This window comes from Theropithecus gelada, chromosome 7b (assembly GCF_003255815.1).
Source record: "Theropithecus gelada isolate Dixy chromosome 7b, Tgel_1.0, whole genome shotgun sequence".
Lineage (NCBI taxonomy): Eukaryota > Metazoa > Chordata > Mammalia > Primates > Cercopithecidae > Theropithecus > Theropithecus gelada.
In genome coordinates, this window is record NC_037675.1 from 97,552,352 (window position 1) to 97,573,090 (window position 20,739).

General features: G+C 46.8%; 1 protein-coding gene across 3 annotated transcripts in view; it reads left to right on the forward strand.

Moving 5' to 3' along the window:
- C7BH14orf132 (chromosome 7b C14orf132 homolog) overlaps window positions 1-20,739 on the forward strand; it is a 48,575-nt gene that overhangs the window by 23,668 nt on the left and 4,168 nt on the right. The window contains exon 2 of one of the 3 annotated variants that reach the window (XM_025392163.1): window positions 17,481-17,732. In XM_025392163.1, coding sequence (XP_025247948.1) covers window positions 17,481-17,705 — 225 coding nt within the window. In that variant the 3' untranslated portion in view covers window positions 17,706-17,732. Of the gene's footprint in view, window positions 1-17,480; window positions 18,070-20,739 lie in introns of those variants that run through there. The other 2 variants (XM_025392162.1, XM_025392160.1) reach the window with 2 other exon arrangements.

The following is a 20,739-nucleotide window of genomic DNA, read 5'->3' on the forward strand; positions in this document are numbered from 1 at the left end:
GAGTATACCATGATACTCAGGCAGTTTGAATTTAGTTTCTGGTTCTCTGGAAATATTTAAACTGTCAAAGTCTCAGTTATAATACCTGTGTGGTGGGAAGACACCACCTCCACCTCACTGTGAGACACACCGTGATTAGCCAGGGCAGGCACGGGGTGTGCATGAAGCTGTACAACAGGCAGCCCAGTCTGGAGCTGGCACAGTCAGCCTGGGCAGACAGGCAGCTTTCGAAGGCTTCAGCCTCCTGCACTGGCTTCAAGGGCCCAGGACTCAGAGGCTGACATCTGACCAGGGACCTCCATGAGTTACTCATGTAATGGTGTTGAGGGCCTTGATGATGTGGAATTGCACGCCACAAAATCCTGCTTTTTTATTAAGTTTTGAAGGACCTCAATATGTATTATTTTAGAGAGGATGGCTTTCTACTTTGAGATCCCTTCTTCCCAGCAAACACCAATCAACCTTTATTTTTACAGCCTGGAAGTTTGTTTTGATGCTCTTGGCACAGACATCTCACTAAGGAGAAGTCTTCAACCCTGTGCTCGTTAGCATTTCTTCCAGGGCCTTCCAAAGACCCCTGGGAGGAAATTCACAGAGCATGCTATTGTCCTGCTTCCACTTAATATTCCACAGCGGAGAGCCCTGCCCCAGGAAGAGGGGTTGACTTTTGTACTAAGCCAGGCAGATTTACTGAAATGCACCCCCAGACCTCACCTCCATTTGTAGCCAGGGCTAAACCAAGAGCCTGTAATGTAGGAACTCTGTGGACAAATGAGGGTTTTCCACTGTGGAGGGCACTCAAGTTGTGCCCCTTGGAATTGTCCCTTTTCCTTGGTAATTAAGTCTAGGTGCCTAGAGTCCTACGTTCTTTACCTGGTTGTTTACTTTTTAAATAATTGATTGCCTACCTCAGTGTGTCATGAGCCAGGTAGCCATCCTTCCCTTGGATCACTGGAGCTGACCTCAGCCCAGCCTGCCTTTTCTGGAGCCGGTTACCTATCGCTGCCTCATTCTTCTTCTGCACCATCTAAAGATCTCTCCTTTTCTCTCTCCTTGAGGAAGCCCATGGCAGATAAAACTGAAGCCAGGTTTGTAGAAATGCAAGTCCTCAGGGAGGAGGAGATACTTGAGGCATGTCCCAGGAAACCCAGATTCTGATTTGAACTGGATTGCAAAGGTTCATTCACCAGTGTACATGAAGTCTCTCTCTCTCTCTCTCTCTCTGTCTCTCTCTCTCTCTCTCTCTCTCTCTCTCTCACACACACACACACACACACTGCACTGACCCCTTCTACTCCTTGCTAGCTGAGGGACTAACCTTGGGCAAATCACTTAACCCTTTCTAGGGGCAGTTTCTGCATCCCCTTTTGTTAAAGGCATGGATAGAAATTACCCCACCAGAGTCACTGGCAGTTCTGAAGATTCCGATGGAAGGTGTGCAGGGGAGTAGCTGCATGCCCTGCATCCTCGTGGGGTGCACCTATATCACCTTAGTTTCTTCATCCCTAGGGTGGTAGGGTCTCTGAAAGGCAGCTAAACCACTGTGAGTTAATGACTGCCGCACTGTGAAGGTCATTGATCATTGTCTGCCATTTGCAGAGACAGCTGAGCTCACTCTGAGCCTTCGGTGATGTGCTGAGAAGGGGAAGCAACATCCAATGAGGTTTGTATTAGTCCATTATCATGATGCAAATAAAGACATACCTGAGACTGGGTAATTTATGAAGGAAAGAGATTTAATTGACTCATAGTTCCACATGGCTGGGGAGGCCTCAGGAAACTTACAATCATGGCGGAAAGGGAAGCAAACACATTTTTCTTCACATGATGGCAAGAAGAAGTGCTGAGCAAGAGAGGGGAAAGCCCCTTTATAAAGCCATCAGATTGTGTGAGAACTCACTCACTATCACGAGAACAACAGCATGGGGGTAACTGCCCCGGTAATCCAATTACCTCCCACCAGGTCCCTTCCACAACACGTGGGGATTTAGGGAGCTATGATTCAAGATGAGATTTGGGTGGGAACACAGTCTTTTCACTCTCCCTCTGTGGCCCATGTCTCCCTTCAAGGCTTCATCACCAGGGGTCTTTCTCCTATAGTGAAATGCAAGCAAGCCCCTGTCTCTTCTCTACCTTCCCTGGATTTGGTGGCATAAACTCAAGTGTTCTGATTGTCATCATTGCTACTACTGTCACCCCAATTAAGCCATGAACACACACACTTCCCCCTGGGGATCCCCAGTCTTTGACCAGCTTGCCACAGTCCCAGCCCTCTCTCCTGAAGGGGTTCAGGTGGCAGCCTGTGGACCCAGCCTTTTGCCACTCTGAGGGATGGTGCCGCTCAACCTTGGGAAGCTGGGCCCTGGTCTGTGGTGAGTGACAGCCCCAGATGTCTCAGCAGGAGACCAACCCCATGGGGAGTATGGAGAGCTACAGGGAGGTGGGGCACACAGGGTGCTCTGCCAGGGCTGGTGGACGTCTCCTTGTGCCTGTCCAGCCCTGGGCCTTCATCACAAAGGACTTTTGCTGAAATCAACCACCTTGAGCCTCAGCTCCAGGGCATGCCTGGGAGAGCCATGTGAATGTGGCCTCACAGAGAGGTGAAGGGAGACCTGGTGTGAAGGGAGAAGCTCTCTTTGCAGTTGCCTCTGACTCAGACTCCACACTGATCATGCAGGGCTCAAGAGAGCCCCCAGGTCGGAATGGACATCAGGGTTAAGGTGGGAGATGTGAATGGAAAGGCCTGGGACCTGGAGAGCCGTGCCACGCTGCTGGAGACTTCCTTCTGAGCACTTCCTCAGGAAAGCTGTCACATGTTCTGCAGGCCCTCTGCAGGCCTGTCGAAACGCCACAGTGATCTCGGCTGTGGGCCGAGGTCCACTGAGTCTCGATTTGCCAAGCACCTTTGTCATACATGCAGTAAAATCTTGGCGCTGTAGAAAGAGCTTGGGACATGGAGGCAGATGTGGTTTGGGGTCCAGCCTGACCCTGGGCGCTGGGGCCTCAGCTGAGAGACTGTGCAGTTGGAAGGCCACCACCACCTCCCAGGGGCCCTGAGGACTGCATGGAATGGCGAACGCTGGGCTTGTCACAGCGCCTGGCTCAGAGCAAATGCCGCAGTCTCCTTCCCAGGTGTGCTTTTGATTTACTTGCTAATATGCATACCAGAAGATTGTTTTGGTGGAGGGGATGATATGGTTCTCTAACTGGTAACAGATGCACAGAACCCTGTGACCATGACCACAATCAAAATTTAGAACTTTCTATCGCCCCAAAATATCTCCTCCTGCTGTCTCTTGCAGCCAACCACCCCCTACTGCACACACCCCTGTCTCTGCTGTTGTCCACCCCATTGTTTTTTGCATCATCCAGAATACCATCTAAATGGCTTTTCCCATATAGCTTCATTCAGGTAACCTAATGCATTTGAGATTCACCCATGTCATTGTGGACATCAATAACTTCTTCATTTTTATTGTCAAGTGGAATTCTATTGGGTGAATGTAGACAGTTCACCCATTTACCAGTTGAAAGACACTTGCATTGTTTCCAGTGTGGGGCAGTTATGAATAAAGCTATTGTAAACATTTGCACACAGGTTTTTGGTGAACATCAGTTTTTATTCCTCTTGGGTAAATATGTAGAAGTGGGATTTCTGGGTCATATGATAAACATATGTTTAACTTTGTAAGAACTGGCTTAACTGTTTTCTTTAAATGGCTGCATAATTGCTTCCCATAGCAAGGTACAAGAGTTCCGGTTGCCCTACTTTCTCATCAGAAATTAGTAACACGAGGGTTTTTTTTTTTTTTTTTTTAAGTTTAGCCATTGTGGTAGATGTGTAGTGTTATCTCATGGTAGTTTTAATTTACATTTCCCTAATTAATGATGATGAGCACCTTTTCAAGTGTTTATTTGCCCTCTGTGTATGTATCTCTTGTTCAGGGATATATTTCCTATTTAACTGTTCAGATCTTTTACCTATTTTTAAAAGTGGGTTGTTTTCCAACCCCATTAAAAAGTGGGCAAAGGACATGAACAGATACTTCTCAAAAGAAGACATTCATGTGGCCAAGAAACCTATGAAAAAAAATTCAACATCACTGATCATTAGAGAAATGCAAATCAAAACCACAATGAGATACCATCTCACACCAGTCAGAACGGTGATTATTAAAAAGTCAAGAAACAACAGATGCTGGGAAGTTTGTAAAGAAAAATAATGCTTTTATACTGTTAGTGGGAGTGTAAATTAGCTCAACCATTGTGGAAGACAGTGTGGCACTTCCTCAAAGATCTAGAAGCAAAAATACCATTTGACCCAGCAATCCCATTATTGGGGCTATACCCAAAGGAATATATAATAAATTATTCTATTGTAAAGATACATGCATGCATATGTTCATTGCAGCACTATTCACAATAGCAAAGACATGCAATCAATCCAAACGCCCATTGATGATAGACTAGACAAAGAAAATGTGGTACTTATATGCCATGGAATACTACACAGGCATAAAAAGGAATGAGATCGTGTCCTTTGCAGGAACAAGGTTGGAGCTGGAAGCTGTTATCCTCAGCAAACTAACACAGAAACAGAAAACCAAGCACTGAATGTTCTCACTTATAAGTGGGAGCTGAACGATGAAAACACATGGACACATGTGGGGACACTGGTTTCAGTGTTCTTTATACATTCTACTTATAAGTTTTTTTTGTCAGATAGATGATTTGTAAATATTTTCTTCCAGCCTGTGGCTTGTCTTTTCATTCTCTTGATGGTGTTTTTCATGGAGAAAACTTTTATAATTTTAATAAGATCCAGTTTGCAGTGTTTTCTTGTATGGATTATGCTTTTGATGTTGGAGCTAATAACTCTGCCTAACACAAGGTTACAGGCATTTTTCTCTTACGTATTTTCCTAAAGGTGTTATAGTTTTATGATTTCATTTAGGTCTAAGATTCATTTTGAGTTTTTGGTATGAGGCATGAGTTTTGTTTTATTGCTGCAGCTGTTTTGTAATTTTTGTGTAAGAGATTGGGTTCCAAGTTCACATATCTATCTCTCTATATATTGTTGCATATTGATGTCCACTTGTTCCAGTATCATTTGTTGAAAAGACTATCCTTTTTCCATTGAATTGCCTTTGCAATTTTTTCAAAAATTAATTGGCCATATTATGTGCATCTCATTTCTGGAGCTTCTATTTAATGTGTGTATCCATCCTTTTGCTAACACTACACTGTCTTGATAACTGTAGCTTTATTATAAGTCTTGAAATACGGTAGCATGAGCTCACCAAATTTGTTTTCTTTCTCAAAATTGTTTTGATTATGCTTAGTCCTTTGCCTTTGCAAATAAATGTTTGAATCAGCTTGTTGGCATCAACAAACATTCCTGCTGGGACCTTCATTGGAATGGCATTGAGGTTCTACATCAATTTGAGGAGGATTCACATCTTAACAATATGGAGTCTTTGATTTCATGACCATAGTATTTCTCTCTATTTATTTAGATTTCTTTGCTGTTTCATCAGTATGCTGCTTTCATGAAGCATTCGGATCCTGCACGTATTTGTTAGATCTAGGCTAGATATTTTATTTTTTGGTGTTGTTGTAAATAGTGCTTTTTGGCTAAAGTTCATATTGTTTGTTGCTTGAGTGTGGAAATACAATTGATCTTTTAATATTGACCTTGTGTTCTCTGATCTTTCAAAATTCAGTTATTAGTTATATTCTGTTTTGGAAATTCCTTGAGATTTTCTGTATAGACAATCATGTCTTCTGCAATTAGAGACAGTTTTATGTCTTCTTTACATATAAGGCATCTATGTATATATGACTTTTATTTCTTTTTCTTGCTTTATTGTACTAGCAAAAACTTTCAGTGTGATTTTGAATGGGAGTGGTGAGGTTAGACATCCTCTCGTATTCCCTAGATCATAGAGGGAAGCTTTCACTCTTTCACCATTAGGTGTGATGTTAGCTATAGGTTGTTTGGTTTTGTTTTCTAGATGTTCTTTGTCAGATCCAGGAAGTTCCCTTCTATTTCTATTTTACTAAGTGTTTTAAATCATGAGTGGATGTTTACTTTTGTCAAATGTTTTTTCTGCATCTACTGATATGACTGTTTTGTTTCTTCGTAGTTCTGTCAGTGTGGCATAAATTATATGGATTGATTTTTTTAATGCTGAATATTTGAATGCTTTGCATTATCTTGTTTATATATTGCTGGATTTAATTTGCCAATATCTCGTCGACTGCTTTTTGTCTGTGTTCAATTGAGATATTGATCCACAGTTTTCTGCTTTTGTAATGTCTTTGATTTTGTTAGCAGAGTAATGCTGCCTCATTAAGATGATTTGGGAAGTGTTCCATAAAATGAGTTGGTAAATGTTCCCTCCTCTTATTTTTTGGAACAGAATGTCTACAACTGGCATTTTTCTTCTTCATATTTTTGGTAAATTCTTCAATAAAATCATTTGATGATTTTTCCCAGGAGATTTTAAACTAAAATTTTAATTTATTTAATAGCTAAAAGGACTATGTGGTTTATCTTTTTTCCTTGAGTAAGTTTTGGTAGCTTGTGTTTTTTAAGGAATTGGTTCATTTCACCTACATTGTCAAACCTATGGGTATGTAGTTGTTTTTAATCATCTCAGTAATTCCTTATTGTCTGTCCTTTTGCTGTCAGTAATGTCTGTGGCAATATCCCTTTTCCATTTCTGATATCGATAATTTGTGTGTTCTCCCTTCTTGCTCAGCCTGGCGAGAGGTATTTATCATTGTTATAGATCTTTTAAAAGAACCCTTTTTTAGAGTCATTGATTTTCCTCTATTGTTTCTGTTTTCAATTTTATTGAGTTTTGTTCTTATCTCTATTGTTGCCTGCCTTCTGTATGCTTTGGGTTTAATTCAACTTTCCCCTCGTCCTAATTTCTTAAGGTATAGTTTAGATCGGGGGTGTCCAACATTTTGGCTTCTCTGGGCCACATTGGAAGAAGAATTGCCTTGGTCCACACATAAAATACACTAACACTAGTGATAGCTGATGAGAAAGAAAAGAAAAAAAAAACGCAAGAAAATCTAGTAATGTTTTAAGAAGGTTTATGGATTTGTGTTGGGCCACATTCTGTCCTAGGCTGCGTGCAGCCCGTAGGCTGTGGGTTGGACAAGATTGGTTTAGATTATTGAATTGAGACCTTTCTTCTTTTCTCATATAAACAATTAGTACTGTAATTTTTTCTCTAAGCACTGCTTTAGTTGCATCAATGCATGCTGATAACTTGTATTTTCACTTTTATTCAGTTCAGAATATTTGCGAGTTTCCCTTGAGACCTCCCTCTTGACCCATGGATTATTTAGAAGTGTGTGGTTTAGCTTCCAAGTTTTGGGAGATTTCCCCGATACCTTTCTGTTATTGACTCCTAGTTTAATTCCATTATGATCAGAGGACATATTTCATAGGATTTTGATTCCTTTAAACTTGTGAAGGTTTGCTTTGTGACCCAGGATATGATCTGTCCTGGTGAGTATTTCACGTGCCCGTGAGAAGAATGTGCATTCTGTTGTCAGGTGGAAGGTTCAGTACACTTCAGTTAGAGCCTGTTGGTTGATGGTGGCATTCGGGTCTTCTGTGTCCTTGTTGATTTCCTATTTCTTCCTATACCAAGAGAGAAGTGCTGAGGTGTGATAATTTGGATTGGATTCTGGGTGTTTTGAATATTATGTTGTGAGATGCTGGCGGCTATGGGCTGAGTTGTTGCCCCCTGCCCCACCCCCGCAATTCCCATGCTGAAGCCCTAACTCCCAATACCTTAGACGTGAGTGTATTTGGAGATAGGGTCTTTAAAAGTTAAAATGAGGTCACTAGGGTATGCCCTAGTTCAGTGTGATTGCAGTCCTTATAAGAATGGGAAATTAGGACACAGACATGCACAGAGGGAAGACCATGGGAAGACACAGGGAGAAGGCGGCCACCTGCAAGCCAAGGAGAGAGGCCTCAGAATAAACAAGCCCTACCTACGCCTCGATCTTGGACATCCAACCTCCAGGACTGTGAGGATGTAAATCTCTGTTGTTTAAGCCACCCAGTCTGCAGTACTTTGTATGGCAGCCAGAGCAAACTAGTATACTATGTCTTGTTAAAAGTTTTAGAGCATTGCTTTGTTTTAGCAGGTTGCGTCTGGTCTGAAAATTCTCTGTCACCTTCTATAAGCAGTGGTTGCATGTCGCTTGGGTGTGTCTTGCAAGTGCACCCCTCAAGGGTTAGTCTCGACATGGCAGGGGTTTGCACCGTAGTTATCAGAGCCTTTACTGTGCTCCTTTGAATCTCTTTTGTGCATGCAGTTTGGGGTGAGCCCAAAATGCGTAGAGGTTCACACAACAAACTTAGGGCATTCCGTTCTCCAGCTTCCTCCCTCTGGGTTCCCCTGACACTGTCTAGCTCCCAGGAGCCTTTCTGTCTAAACCTCTGGCTGCAAAGCCGGTGTTTCTGCCTGCTGCATCCTCCTGTGCTGCTACACCGGTCTGCACCGCCGGGGCACCCTGCAGGCAAAGCAGTGAGAGAAAATGGAAGAGATCAAGGGAGCCCCCCACACTCTTCAGAACATGAGGCCCTTCCCCGGGTTCCTCTGGCCAGTGGGAAGGTTTTCTCTTGTGTTTAGGTCACTGTCACTGCTGCCGTCGCGACCGTGGCAACACAGCTCAGCAACTGACACTGCCTTGTGAGGTAGGGCCAGGAGATAAAAAAGAGAAAACAAGCAAAAATCAGGGATTCCCCTCAAACTGCCAGCTCACAGGAGCCTGGCTTCTCAGTCTTCTGTCTAGAGAGAGGGGGTTTCTTCTAGAGCTTTTGTGCTCAATCCTGGGAGATAAAAAAGTCAAAAACCCCAGTAAGCTCATGACGCCTGTCTTTCTCCAGGTTTATTTTCCCTCCCAGAGCCAGCTGCTGCGGCTTTCTTGTCAGGGGCCTCGCCGTTGCTTATTGGAGCCTGCCTGGGGTTCTTAGTTGTAATCTGCAGTGGGCTTACTCTATCTGCGCCGGCACTGCAAGCATTTTATCATATTCTCCTAGTTTCATAATGGTCCCGTGGGTCCCAGGCAGGAGTTCTCGTGTTGAGACAGGGAACAGATCCAGCAATAGAAGTGGCCTAGTCCAGCAGGCAGACTGGGCTGGCACCAGGATCTTACATCTCCCTTGGGGCCCCTTCAGGTACCACCCATCCCTTCAGGAGGACCTGACTGCCTGTTCACGGTCCTGCGGTCCTGCCCGTCCCAGGTCAGGAGGCCACTGTGCCATTCAGAGCCCAGCCTCCCAGCAGTTCCTGCTGATTTGTAAGAGCCCATGAGTGGGCAATGAAAACTCAGGCGCCTTTCCATCCTTTGCTGACCCTCCTGCTCTGTGGGGCTTCAGCCCTCCCCATCAGAGGACATTATGAGGGGATCAGCGTGTACCTCGCCATGCGCCTTTCATTTCTTCTCTTACGTTCCCAGTGGAATCCACATAAAGTAAACCAGACCCAAAAGTGGAAAATGGAGAAAATCAAAAGAGACCCCACTCTAGAGAGACCCTGAGACAGCAGGTCCAGCTCTTTGCCTTGGAAGCCACAGGGCCACACGGCAAGGATGAAACTTACAATGACAGCTCACGAGCATGGAACACACACAGCCGGGTGCTGTGAGTTTCTGTCACCCCACAGCACCTTAGGAGGTGGTTCCTGCTCTTATCTTCATTTTACAGATAAGGAAGCTGAGGCATGGGATGGTTAGTCATTTGCCCTCATCATACAGCTAAAAAGGAATCACGCGGGAGCTCAGTCTCATGCCTGATTCTGCGGCTTTTGTAAAGAATCCCGGCCTGTGTTGCTTCTTTCTAGCCGAAATGTCTTCACCCCATCAAAATCCCATCGCCTTTTTCCTCTCTCTGTGAAAGTGCACACGACACTATTTTATGACTGTGTGTTTAAGTCTATATTCTTTTAAAATGTTGAGCCCTTCAGAGGTCATGAGTAACCCTTGGTGTGCCTAATGTCTGTCTGTCACTTCCTGGTGCCAGTGGGCCTTCGGTATTTGTTGAATGAATGACGAAAGGATGGATGGATGGTATTCAAATCTATCCGGGCTTTATGTTTAGACCACAGAGAGCCTGCGAGAATTTAGCAATGAGAGAAATTATCTTTATAATGTTTGTACACTAATTGGAGGCTTCTCTGGAATTTTCTGATGTGCTAGGTCCGCCAGAGAGCCTGGGCCACAGATGGTGTGTTCTGAAGAGACAAAACTGAAGGCGTGGCCCCTTGTACAAATTCTGAAATTGCTGCTATTTTTTAGATTAGCCACATATTGAGTTGTCAGATGTAGCAAATAAGAGATGCACAGCTAAATTTCATTGTCAGATAAACAACAAATAATTATTTAGGATAAGTATATGCCATGCAATATGTGGGATACACTTATGCTAATATGCGGGATATACTTATGCTAAAAATTGTGTTGTTGTTTATTTGAAATTCAAATTTAACTGGGCATCTTATATTTTGTTTGAGAATTTTATTGAAGGCTTTGTGTGGCAATATTTGCCACACAGGCTGTCACTTTAGGCCTGTCTATAACTGATTTCAGCCTTCTTAGTATTGGGCAGGGACTTCTGACCTTAGATATCACCCCATCCAAGCTGCTCCCTAGTATGTAAAGCTCCAAGACAGGGCAGGGCTGGAGCAGGGCCAGATCTCAGCTCTCCAGACCCAGAGCAGCATGGGAGCAGCACAGCCCACTGAGGACATGGTTGTCTTTACCCCCATACAAATTTAACTTTAAAATTCACAGCCCAGGAGCATCAGATTCTAACTGTTCTGGGCCAGGATGCCACAGGACGGGCGAGGCCAAGCCGGGCACTGAGACTGCATCTAAGGGAGGAGGGTCTGGTGGCCCCGTATCACAAGCCATCACAATTACACTTCTGTTGTTTTGTGTTTACCCGTCCTCTGAAAGGCCTGCCAAGGTCACCTCTGATAACCATGCTTTGAAGATTTCCTTCTGAAAGCATTTTCCATTCCTTTCTCTGTAGAGGTGGCGCTTAGGGGAGATTTATATAACAGTCACCTCCTTAGCAGGAACAGGTGGAGACCTAAAGGCCACCCCACTCCTTAGAGCAGCTCTGCTCTGGGAGCAGGATGGAGACTGTCGGGAAGGCAAGGCCCTCTGAGGCCCCTGGGGGGTGTCATCCCATTGTCCACAATGGCCCGGACCTCCTAGAACACCCCACATCACACTCAGCCACCACATGCCACATGGTGCCCCAACACTGCAGGGCAGGGACTCCGAGCCTGGGGCACCCTCCTGAATTCAGAGAGTGCTTAATCCCACAGCCACGATCGATTGTAACCATCACGCGTGGTGCACTCCAATGCTCGAAGCACTGCTCTTAATTTTAGGAAGTTCAAAAATACCAGACTATAGCAGACACTCATATACCCACTGACCAGAATAGGCCATTTATGATATTTCATCATGTCTGCCTTGTCTTTCCTTATAAGAAATGACTTCTGATGAAATCAGTCTCCTTTGTCCCATCTTCCCCTTTCCCAGAGGCAGCCGTGATCGTGAATCTGGCTTCGCAATCCAAGTTGGTGCTTTTACTAACATTTGTATAAATCCATGCATACTACATGGTAATATTATGCATGCATGTTTTTGATTTCAAGAATGCTGAGTTTATTTTGTGACTTGCCTTTTTCCCCTAGAAAGCATTTTTCATCCAGTGTTAAGAACCTCCCAGCAGCCCCCTTCTATGAGCTGTCTTTATTATTTTCCCTGTTTTTAACTGAGAACCCTCTGCCTCAGACAGGTTAAGAAGTGGGCCTAGATCACACCAGGAGGCAATGTTGGCCCTGGGGCTAAATCTCATCATGCCCTCAGGATTCTTGACTGATGGTCCTACTATTCATTCATTCACCAAATATTTTTTGAGTGTCTGCTCTGGTCTAGGCATTGGGGATACTGTGATACTGTGGAAGATCCCTGCCTTCTGAAAAGTGTAGGCAGAAAAATACAGCCTTCTCTCTTCGACAAGCCAACCAGTGTTTCTGTTTTCTTTCTTTTTTTTTTTTTTTGAGACAGGGTCTCGCTGGTGCCCAGACTGGAGTGCAGTGGTGCCATCATACCTCACTACAGCCACGATGTCCTGGGCTCAGGTGATCCTCCCACATCAACCTCCCTAGTAGCTGGGACCATAAGTGTACACCACCACACCCCGCTAATTTTTTTTATATTTTGTAGAGATGGAGTCTCACTACATTAGCCAGACTGATCTTGAACTCGTAGCCTCAAGCAATCCTCCCACCTTGGCCTCCCAAAGTGCTGGGATTGCAGGCATGAGTCACCGCACCCAGCCAACAAATGTTTTTTTTTTGTTGTTGTTGTTTGTTTGTTTTTAATCTTGACATGAATATCTCCTCCAATAAGGAATCAAGGCCACCATCACCCCCCAGGTCACCTCGTGTTGTCCTGGTTGCCAGTGTCTAACTCAGCAACAGGAGACTAGTTTTCTTGTTCTGCCCCCGTAAGCCACTCTCTCTTCTGCACAGTAGCTTTTCTAGGGTTTAAGGTTAGGATCACACTCCCAAATCTGAGTCAAAACCTCATCCAAGAGTCCCATTCTCTGAAGGCCGGTGGCCACCCCTGCCCACTGGTGTGAGAAAGCCCAGCTGCTCGCTTCCAGCAGTGGCGTGCCACCAAAAGGGGCAACAAAAGTAGACTGGAGCTGGTTGGGCGGGCTTTGAGAGTGACATTCTCTCACCACCTGCTTCCAGGATGACCTCAGCCAATACCCCTTGTGCTGACCACAAGCTAGATCCTCATCAAATTTTTGTAACTTCCAAATGTTGGAATTGAGACTGACTTTTTGTTTTCGAGTCATGGAATTCTGCTGTTTGAAGTTATTTTTTTATTTTTATTTTTATTTTTTTGAGACAGAGTCTCACTCTGTCGCCCAGGCTGGAGTGCAGTGGCAAGATCTCAGCTCACTGCAAGCTCCGCCTCCTGCATTCACGCCATTCTCCTGCCTCAGCCTCCGGAGTAGCTGAGCGCCCGCCACCACGCCTGGTTAATTTTTTGTATTTTTAGTAGAGGTGGGGTTTCACTGTGTTAGCCAGGATGGTTGCAGTTGTTTTTATGTCTAACTCAGCACTTTCCATTTAGAACCTATTTTACAAAGAAAAAAAATATCAAAACAAAATAAAACCAACAAACTTGAGACGGATGGAGCAACAGGGCTGACCGGCTTTGGAGCACCTCTCAGCCGCCTGTCTCAGCATACGGTGGGGGCACGGGCGGCCATCTGCTGACAACTAAAAATGAGTATCTAGTTATCGATCACACAAAAAGCACATGACTAGAAATGCCGTGTTCCTGATTTCCTCACTTCAGCTTAAGCAGCTGGATAAGAGATGCATGTAATACTCTCCTACAAGGACGACAGAGGGAAGGAATACTGCTTGGTAATTGTTGTGTAACTGTTTGGGGCCATGCTTTCTTATACATGATCTTATCCATTGCTTGCAACAGTCTCGCTGGTTGGACTGCATTCTCTTCATCACTTCCAGAAGGGAAAGTGAGGCAAGTGGGTAAGTAACTCACCCAAGCCCCACCGTATGTGGATTCACCCCGAGCCTTTCTGACACCAGAACCCACCCTCGTTTCCTACGCTCTGAGACAGCAGAATCCATCCAACACTGACCATCCTCTCTGGCAGTTCTGAGCTCCCACCACAGGTGCAGGGCAAAGGGGACTCCCCATGAGGCCTGCCCCACGTCTGGGAGCTCCAGGATTGGGGTTTATGAATCACCACCTGTGGGGAACCCTCCTGCTGATTTCATATTCATTAATTCCGCATGCTTTTACTTGTCACTTTTTTTGTATGTTAAGGATGGGGCTGAGGGAGTTTGTGATGAGTAGACCATATCCTTGCCTTCAGGAGTTCTCTGTCTAATGGGAAGTGGACATCCAGGTATGCACACCATCCTGACTCCTTTCTGGAACAGAAGTCCGGGGTGTGTTCGGCAGAATGATGCCCCCACCAAGGATGTCCACATCCTAACCCCTAGAACCTGTGGACGGGTTACCGTTCATGGCCAAAGGGACTTTGCAGGTGTGATTAAGTTAAGGATTTTGAGATGGTAGGAGTGGCCTGGATTAGCCAGGGGAGCTCAGTGTCATCACAAGGACCCTTATAAGAGTGAGGCTGGAAGATGAGAAAGAGAGATTGGAAGATGAGAGAGAGAGATCGGAAGATGCTACACGGCTGGCTTTGAAGATGGAGGAAGGGGCCATGAGCCCAGTCATGAGCCCAGGAATGTAGGCGGCCTCTAGAAGCTGGGAAAGAGGAGAAAACAGATTGTCCCCTAGAGCCTCCAGAAGGAGTGCAGCTCTGCCAACGCTTCGATTTTAGTCTAGTGAGGTCTCTGAAACTGTATGATAAATTAGTGCTGTTTTCAGCCACTGTGCTTGTGGTAATTAGTCACAGCAGCAACAGGAAACTGACATGCAAAGGTATTAAATAAATACCTGCAGGGAGGCAGAGAAGTGAGGGGTGCAGAGGCTGGAGGGCATCACTCTGACCTGTTTGGCAGGAGGGTTTGGAATACAGGTGCCGAGTGCCTCCTGGCAGGAGCTCATCGGAAGCAGGTGCTCAAGGGCACGGGAGGTGCGGGAGTCCTACAAAAGGATCTGTCCAGATTCCCTCCCTCTTTCCCCAGTAATTTGGATGAAAATACTCATCTCATTCACATTTGCTCTAAAGAGAGGAGAGAGACAGAGAGCTCCATGGGGTGGAAGAGTGGATCAGATCCCATGCGTGGAGTCCAGGAAGCCATCTGTCTAAGCACCCAGCAGCATGGGCCTGGTGAGGGAGGAGAGACAAGAAGCAATGAGTGGGAAGGGACGGGAACTCTGGTTAATTCCGGGGAATCTGGCAGGGGTCATGGGGGGATGTGGGGGCAGAACAAGCCCCCACAGCCCTCGTCACACCAAAGAGGAAGAAAGCACAGCTTCCTACACTGAGCCTGCTTTCCAAGAGGCCACCAGCAAATGTTGGTGACTTTACCTTAGCCTGGGAGGCCTTCTGTTGTGGACAGGCTGGGCAAAGGCACTGACGATGTCACCTGGGGAAGGGGAAGCCGCCCATTAGGCTGGCATGTGTCTGATTCACCCGCACCCCATCTGACCTGCAATTCTTTTGTTTCCACTTATAATTGTATTTTTAGCCTAAAAAAGCTGTTGTAATATTCTTGTTTGCATTGGTCATTATATTTAATTTAAATATATTAATAGAATATGTTATACATATAAGAAGTACTTATATAAAAATGTACCCCTCGAGGGGTGAACACAGCATGGTAACCTGCAGCCCCCACTCGGAAATTGCACCTGGTCTGCCCTGAGCCCCATAACAGTCCCTTCTAGTCACTGCACTGTCAAGGTCCACAACTGCCTTGCTCCATCCCCTCAAGGACAGCACCATGTTAGGAATATAGGTGCCGAGTGCCTCCTGGCAGGAGCCCATCAGAAGCAGATACTCAAGGGCCACCTGGTGACCTGGTAATGGTCATCCTTTAAGAAGAGGCCACCGAGACTCAAAGCAGGCCAGAGAGCTTCTGAGCAGCAGCTGCCCAGGCACCCGTGTGCCTCTCATGTTCCAGGAGCCTGACCCTGAAGCCCATGGGGCTGCATGCGGAGCAGGGAGTACCTGGGCTCATAGTCGGACACTCCTGGCACTCAACCCTGACACCACCACAGATTAGTGCTATGTCCTTGACCTCTGCTTATCCATCTGTAAAATGGGGTTGCAGTAGTAGCCTCCGCCAGGATAGTTGAATGATTGAGAGTATTTTAATATCTCTAGCACCGCCCCTGACCATAGCAGGAGCTCCACGCAGAATACGGTTTCATGCAGTGCTTGGTAACTGTGCATCCAACGCAGGCATCACTGTGTCGTGTTCATTCACTCAGGTTCCCTTCAAAAGAAACATTGATTATAGGCCAAATAGGTGTCGGTGCCAGCCCGGGAATGCAGATGCACATTCTGCCTCTGGAGAGGGCCTGGGAAGCCTGGATGTGGGCCTCCTGGGCTGGGGCAGGGAGGGGCCTCCTCTTCACTGCTGTGTCCAGGATCACCCCCTCCCTTGGAGCACCTCACCTCCCACCTGAAGTCTGAGCAGCAGAGAACCTTTAAAAACAGAGATGGGAAGTTCTGATCCATGAATGCAAACATTCTGGCGTCCCGTGTGCAGTGGTGTGCGGCGCAGGCGGTGGGAATTAGGGTCACTCTTCTGGGGCATTTGTTCCTATCCACCGGAAGGTATACAGTGTTCATACTCATTGACTCAGAAATTGTGTGTCTGGGAGTCTGCCCTAATAAATAACAATGTGTGTACAAGGATGCAGGTACATGCTAAAGGATGTACAAGGATGTTGATCGGTGCATTATTTTTCATAGGAAAAGTGGAAATTGCTAAATCTCCAACTCTAGGGCAGTGGTTACATTTTGGCTTATGTTCGTGATAGAATAATACACAACTGTTAAAATGGAATTTTGATGGTCATTTTGAAACATGGATTAAAAAACACATTTAAATGTGTTTTCACTCGCTCTCTCTCTCTCTCTCACGTACACACACACACAGAGGAAAAAAGATTGGAAATAAAAACCATCAAAATGTTAGCAGTGATCATGTGGTGGGATCATGATTCTCATTTTTTTATCCTGTTTTGTGTTTTCTTAGTGTTCTATGCTGAGCATATATTATTTTTAAAATTAGAAGAGGAATGAAGGTATTTTACAACCCATATTGTCATGGAGGAGCCTGGCATTGGGGGAGGGGAATGGCTGGAGGGGTTGCTGTGAGTCCTAGTGAGTCACCAGCTAGCTGTTGGGTGAGTTCCTTGATGCTTTCATCGTAGCGTGGGCATGACAACGTCTGCCTCAACAGGCTGCTGTGAACACTAATTTTTTTTTTTTTTTTGGAGACAGAGTCTCGCTCTGTCGCCCAGGCTGGAGTGCAGTGGCCGGATCTCAGCTCCCTGCAAGCTCCGCTCCCGGGTTCACGCCATTCTCCTGCCTCAGCCTCCTGAGTAGCTGGGACTACAGGCGTCCGCCACCGCGCCCGGCTAATTTTTTGTGTTTTTTTAGTAGAGACGGGGTTTCACCGTGTTAGCCAGGATGGTCTCGATCTCCTGACCTCGTGATCCGCCCGTCTCGGCCTCCCAAAGTGCTGGGATTACAGGCTTGAGACTAATTTTTTATAGACTACCATATGCACCATCAATTATAAAACCATGAAAGCAAAGCCCTGTTTTGCAGGTGCAGTAGAAGTTGTAGCTTCATGTGGGGCTGTTTGGCCAGGCCACTTCCCTTTCGGAGGGCACATCTACCCAAGCTCCCATGGCCCTGGATAATTGTCTCTCTCTCTCCTTCTTTGCAGCTGCCCATGATGGGAGGAGCTTTCATGGACTCGCCCAACGAGGACTTCAGCACCGAGTACTCCCTGTTTAACTCCTCTGCCAATGTCCACGCAGCTGCCAACGGCCAGGGCCAGCCGGAAGATCCTCCTCGGTCCTCCAACGACGCCGTCTTGCTATGGATTGCCATCATAGCCACGCTGGGGAACATCGTGGTGGTGGGTGTGGTGTACGCCTTCACCTTCTGAGGACGGCGCACCCTCCACCACCATGGGGTGAGGCTTGGCATGTAGCTCTGACTTGCTGTTGGCCTTTGGCTGCTCTCATGTTCTAGAACCAGGAGTTTTGACCAGAGGCAGCAGCCATCCTTCTGGAATTTCCCCCCAGCAGCCCTGATTTCAAATATCCCACGTTGTGGTCAAGCTGAGTCAGAAGACATGGAAGTATGGGTCTCCCACCCCTAGAGGCATGATGGGGCAAGGCCTTCGGAGGGCAGATTGGGGATCCTTGAAACTACATTCCAGGAACAGGAGACTAGATGGAACAGCTAGTTAGGTTTAAAACATAGGCACGGTTTGATGGTCGCTTGCTGGTGGTAAATAATCACTCGTGTGTCTTGTTTTTATGCAAACTTATCGAACCTAGGGTGTGGGGTGCTGGGGCAGGAGCGACCCTCAGGACTTCTGTGTTCCCGACCCAATTCTGGTTTAACATTCAGTCCCTTGGCCATCTAGTAGGGCCATTGGATGTTCCTAATTTGACTTTGAAATGGCACCTTTGTCACGAGACACCCGGTCCCTTCCAAGACCCAAGTGCATCCGGAGACCCAGGGATAGGGGGTTACTGGTCATAGGGTGGGGTTTCTGGGAGGGTTGTTGGTGGTTTGTATCTCCTGGCTGGACTTTCTCTTCTTTTTAAGAAGAGGAGGGGAGAGGATGGGAGAGGATGTCTTTAAGAGCTAGATCTGCCAGGCAGTGGACTCTTCAGGCCACCCACGTGAGGATGCTCTTTCTTCTCTGAGGAATCGTGGAATTTTAAAGATGAACAAGATTCATGTCCACTGAATTATTCAATGCATGGGTCAGAGATGGGGGTGATTTGCCTGTGGTCACCAGGCACGTTCATGGAGGAGTTGGGACAGGAAGATGTGTCCTTTCTGTTTCAGCTCACTGCTCTCTCTCACTGCTCAGCTCACTGCTCTCTCTCACTGCTCAGCTCACTGCTCTCTCTGCCCCAACTAAGCACTTCCCTGAGGAGGTTGCTGAGAAGCTGCCCTGGGGAGAATGTCCAGGCATCTTGAAGGTGGATGCAAGATTGGCAGGCTGCTCAGTCACCCGTCCTTTACACTCAGTGTGGATACCGTGCATTCTCCTGCAGCGTGAAAGTGCTTCTGCCCAAGCCACTTCCTTAAATTCTCAAAAATCAGCATCTGAGGTCCTGGCAAACAAGGAAGCTTCCAAGTAAAAACCAGAAAGAAGGGCACACTTTTCTTTCTTCCTTAGGAAATCGTATTGCACAGGACCGACCCCCACCCCCACACCTTCCCAAGGCAGCCTCCCTGTGCAGATAGAGTGGCAAAGGTCCCAGAAGGGGGCTCACTCACCTCTAGGCCCAGAGAGGCTTTCTCCTCACTTTGTACACTGCAAAAAAAAAAAAAGAGAAAAATTGTGTCAATAACACCCTCTGTGGTAGAGAAACTTAAAAAGCTGGTTAGGAAGCTCGCGTGTAGGTTTAGGGACAATTACAAGAAAGCTGGACTTTTCACTCTGGTCTCGGGAGAAATGAGCGTTCTTGACGACAGGCAAAGGGACATCTTAGGTGTCCAGAAGCAGCATTCTTCCCTGGAAGCCGCCATGGTAATAGGATTCCTAGCTTGGCTCCAGACAGTGCCTGCTCATGGCTGCCAGTTCTTACTGATCACTTCCGTCACTGCCGCCGTATATCATCTGCCAGTGCGTCAGCTTCAGGGGAGGTCACGAGTGCAAAGAACCTGACTTTGGCATTAAGGGAGAAGGGACACGGACCACCTGCCTGGAATTCCTGGAATCACTGACAGGGCGGAGGCTGGGCTGGGGAGTTAGCCCCGGCGTTCGTGGGTGGCTGTGTCTCCAGCAAGTCTCTCTCCATCAAACCCCAGGTCTGCTCCATAGGCAAGATCTTTAACAGATGGATGTCTCCATGAGAAAACCCAAGGCGAGAAGCCCAGAGCCAAGGCGGGGTTGCGTGATGTCCTCATGGAGTCACTCTGCCTCACATGCTCAGATCTTCCCTTCTGGCCCCACATCCCCAGGAGGGCCTGACCCCTGTAAAGATGCAGGAGGCAGCTGCCTGGCTTCCAAATGGCCCGTGGAGATGGCAGTCGAGAGAGGAGGTTCTGTGTTTGCTGCGGCAACGGGAGGAGAAGGCAATGGCAGGAGAAAAGGATGGCTTCTAGCCCTGAAGAGGACTCCAGCGTCCCAGGAACTGGGCCCTTCTGGCTGCAGGAGTTTTCCCTATGGAGGCCCCTGAGCCTCCAGCCCTTAACATAAATATCAGTTAAATTCAGTTTTCAAGCCTCTCTCGCTTTTCAGTATCAGAGCGGTAGATGGTCCAGGGCATTGGAGACCTCGACCACTCTGCATTGCAGATTACAGTGACTTCCTTGGGGTTGCTCCATCTTGGTCTCCTATGGTTTCTTTATCAACTTTGTTTACCACCATCTCTCAAACAACAATGAAGATAGATGTGCCCGTTAGTGTCTGATTAAGGAGCAAAGGATGGATTTCCGGCCAGAGCGAGCTGCACTCTCCCTCCTGCCTCAGCGGGGGTCCGTCTTAGCAGTTCGGAAAGGGGAGAAAGATGCCGGTCCTCACTGCTTGAATTATGTGTCCTGGTGCCGCTAGACTTGCATGCACACTAACTCCTTACAATCACCACACAGCATCATCGCCCCAGTGCACAGATGAGGAACCAGAGGCTCAGAGGAATGAAGTCGCCTTCCTGAGGTCACACAGCACGAAAGTGACAAGCTAGGATTTGAACCTGGGAAGTTGGGCTCTAAAGCCAGGCTCTTTCTGCCACACAGTACTGCCTTCTGTGACTGGATGACACCTCCAGGGCACATTTACACCAGGCCCTGAATCTGCAGAGGCTGTTTCTCAAGATGCCCGTCATGGTGTGGCCTGGGCCAGCTCTGGCTTCCACAGGTCCCTGACCACCCTCAGAGTGGAATATGCTCAATCTCCTGCCCAGTGCTCTCTCTCTGCCCAGATTTCAGGGGTACTGGTCCCGAAGGCATGCCCG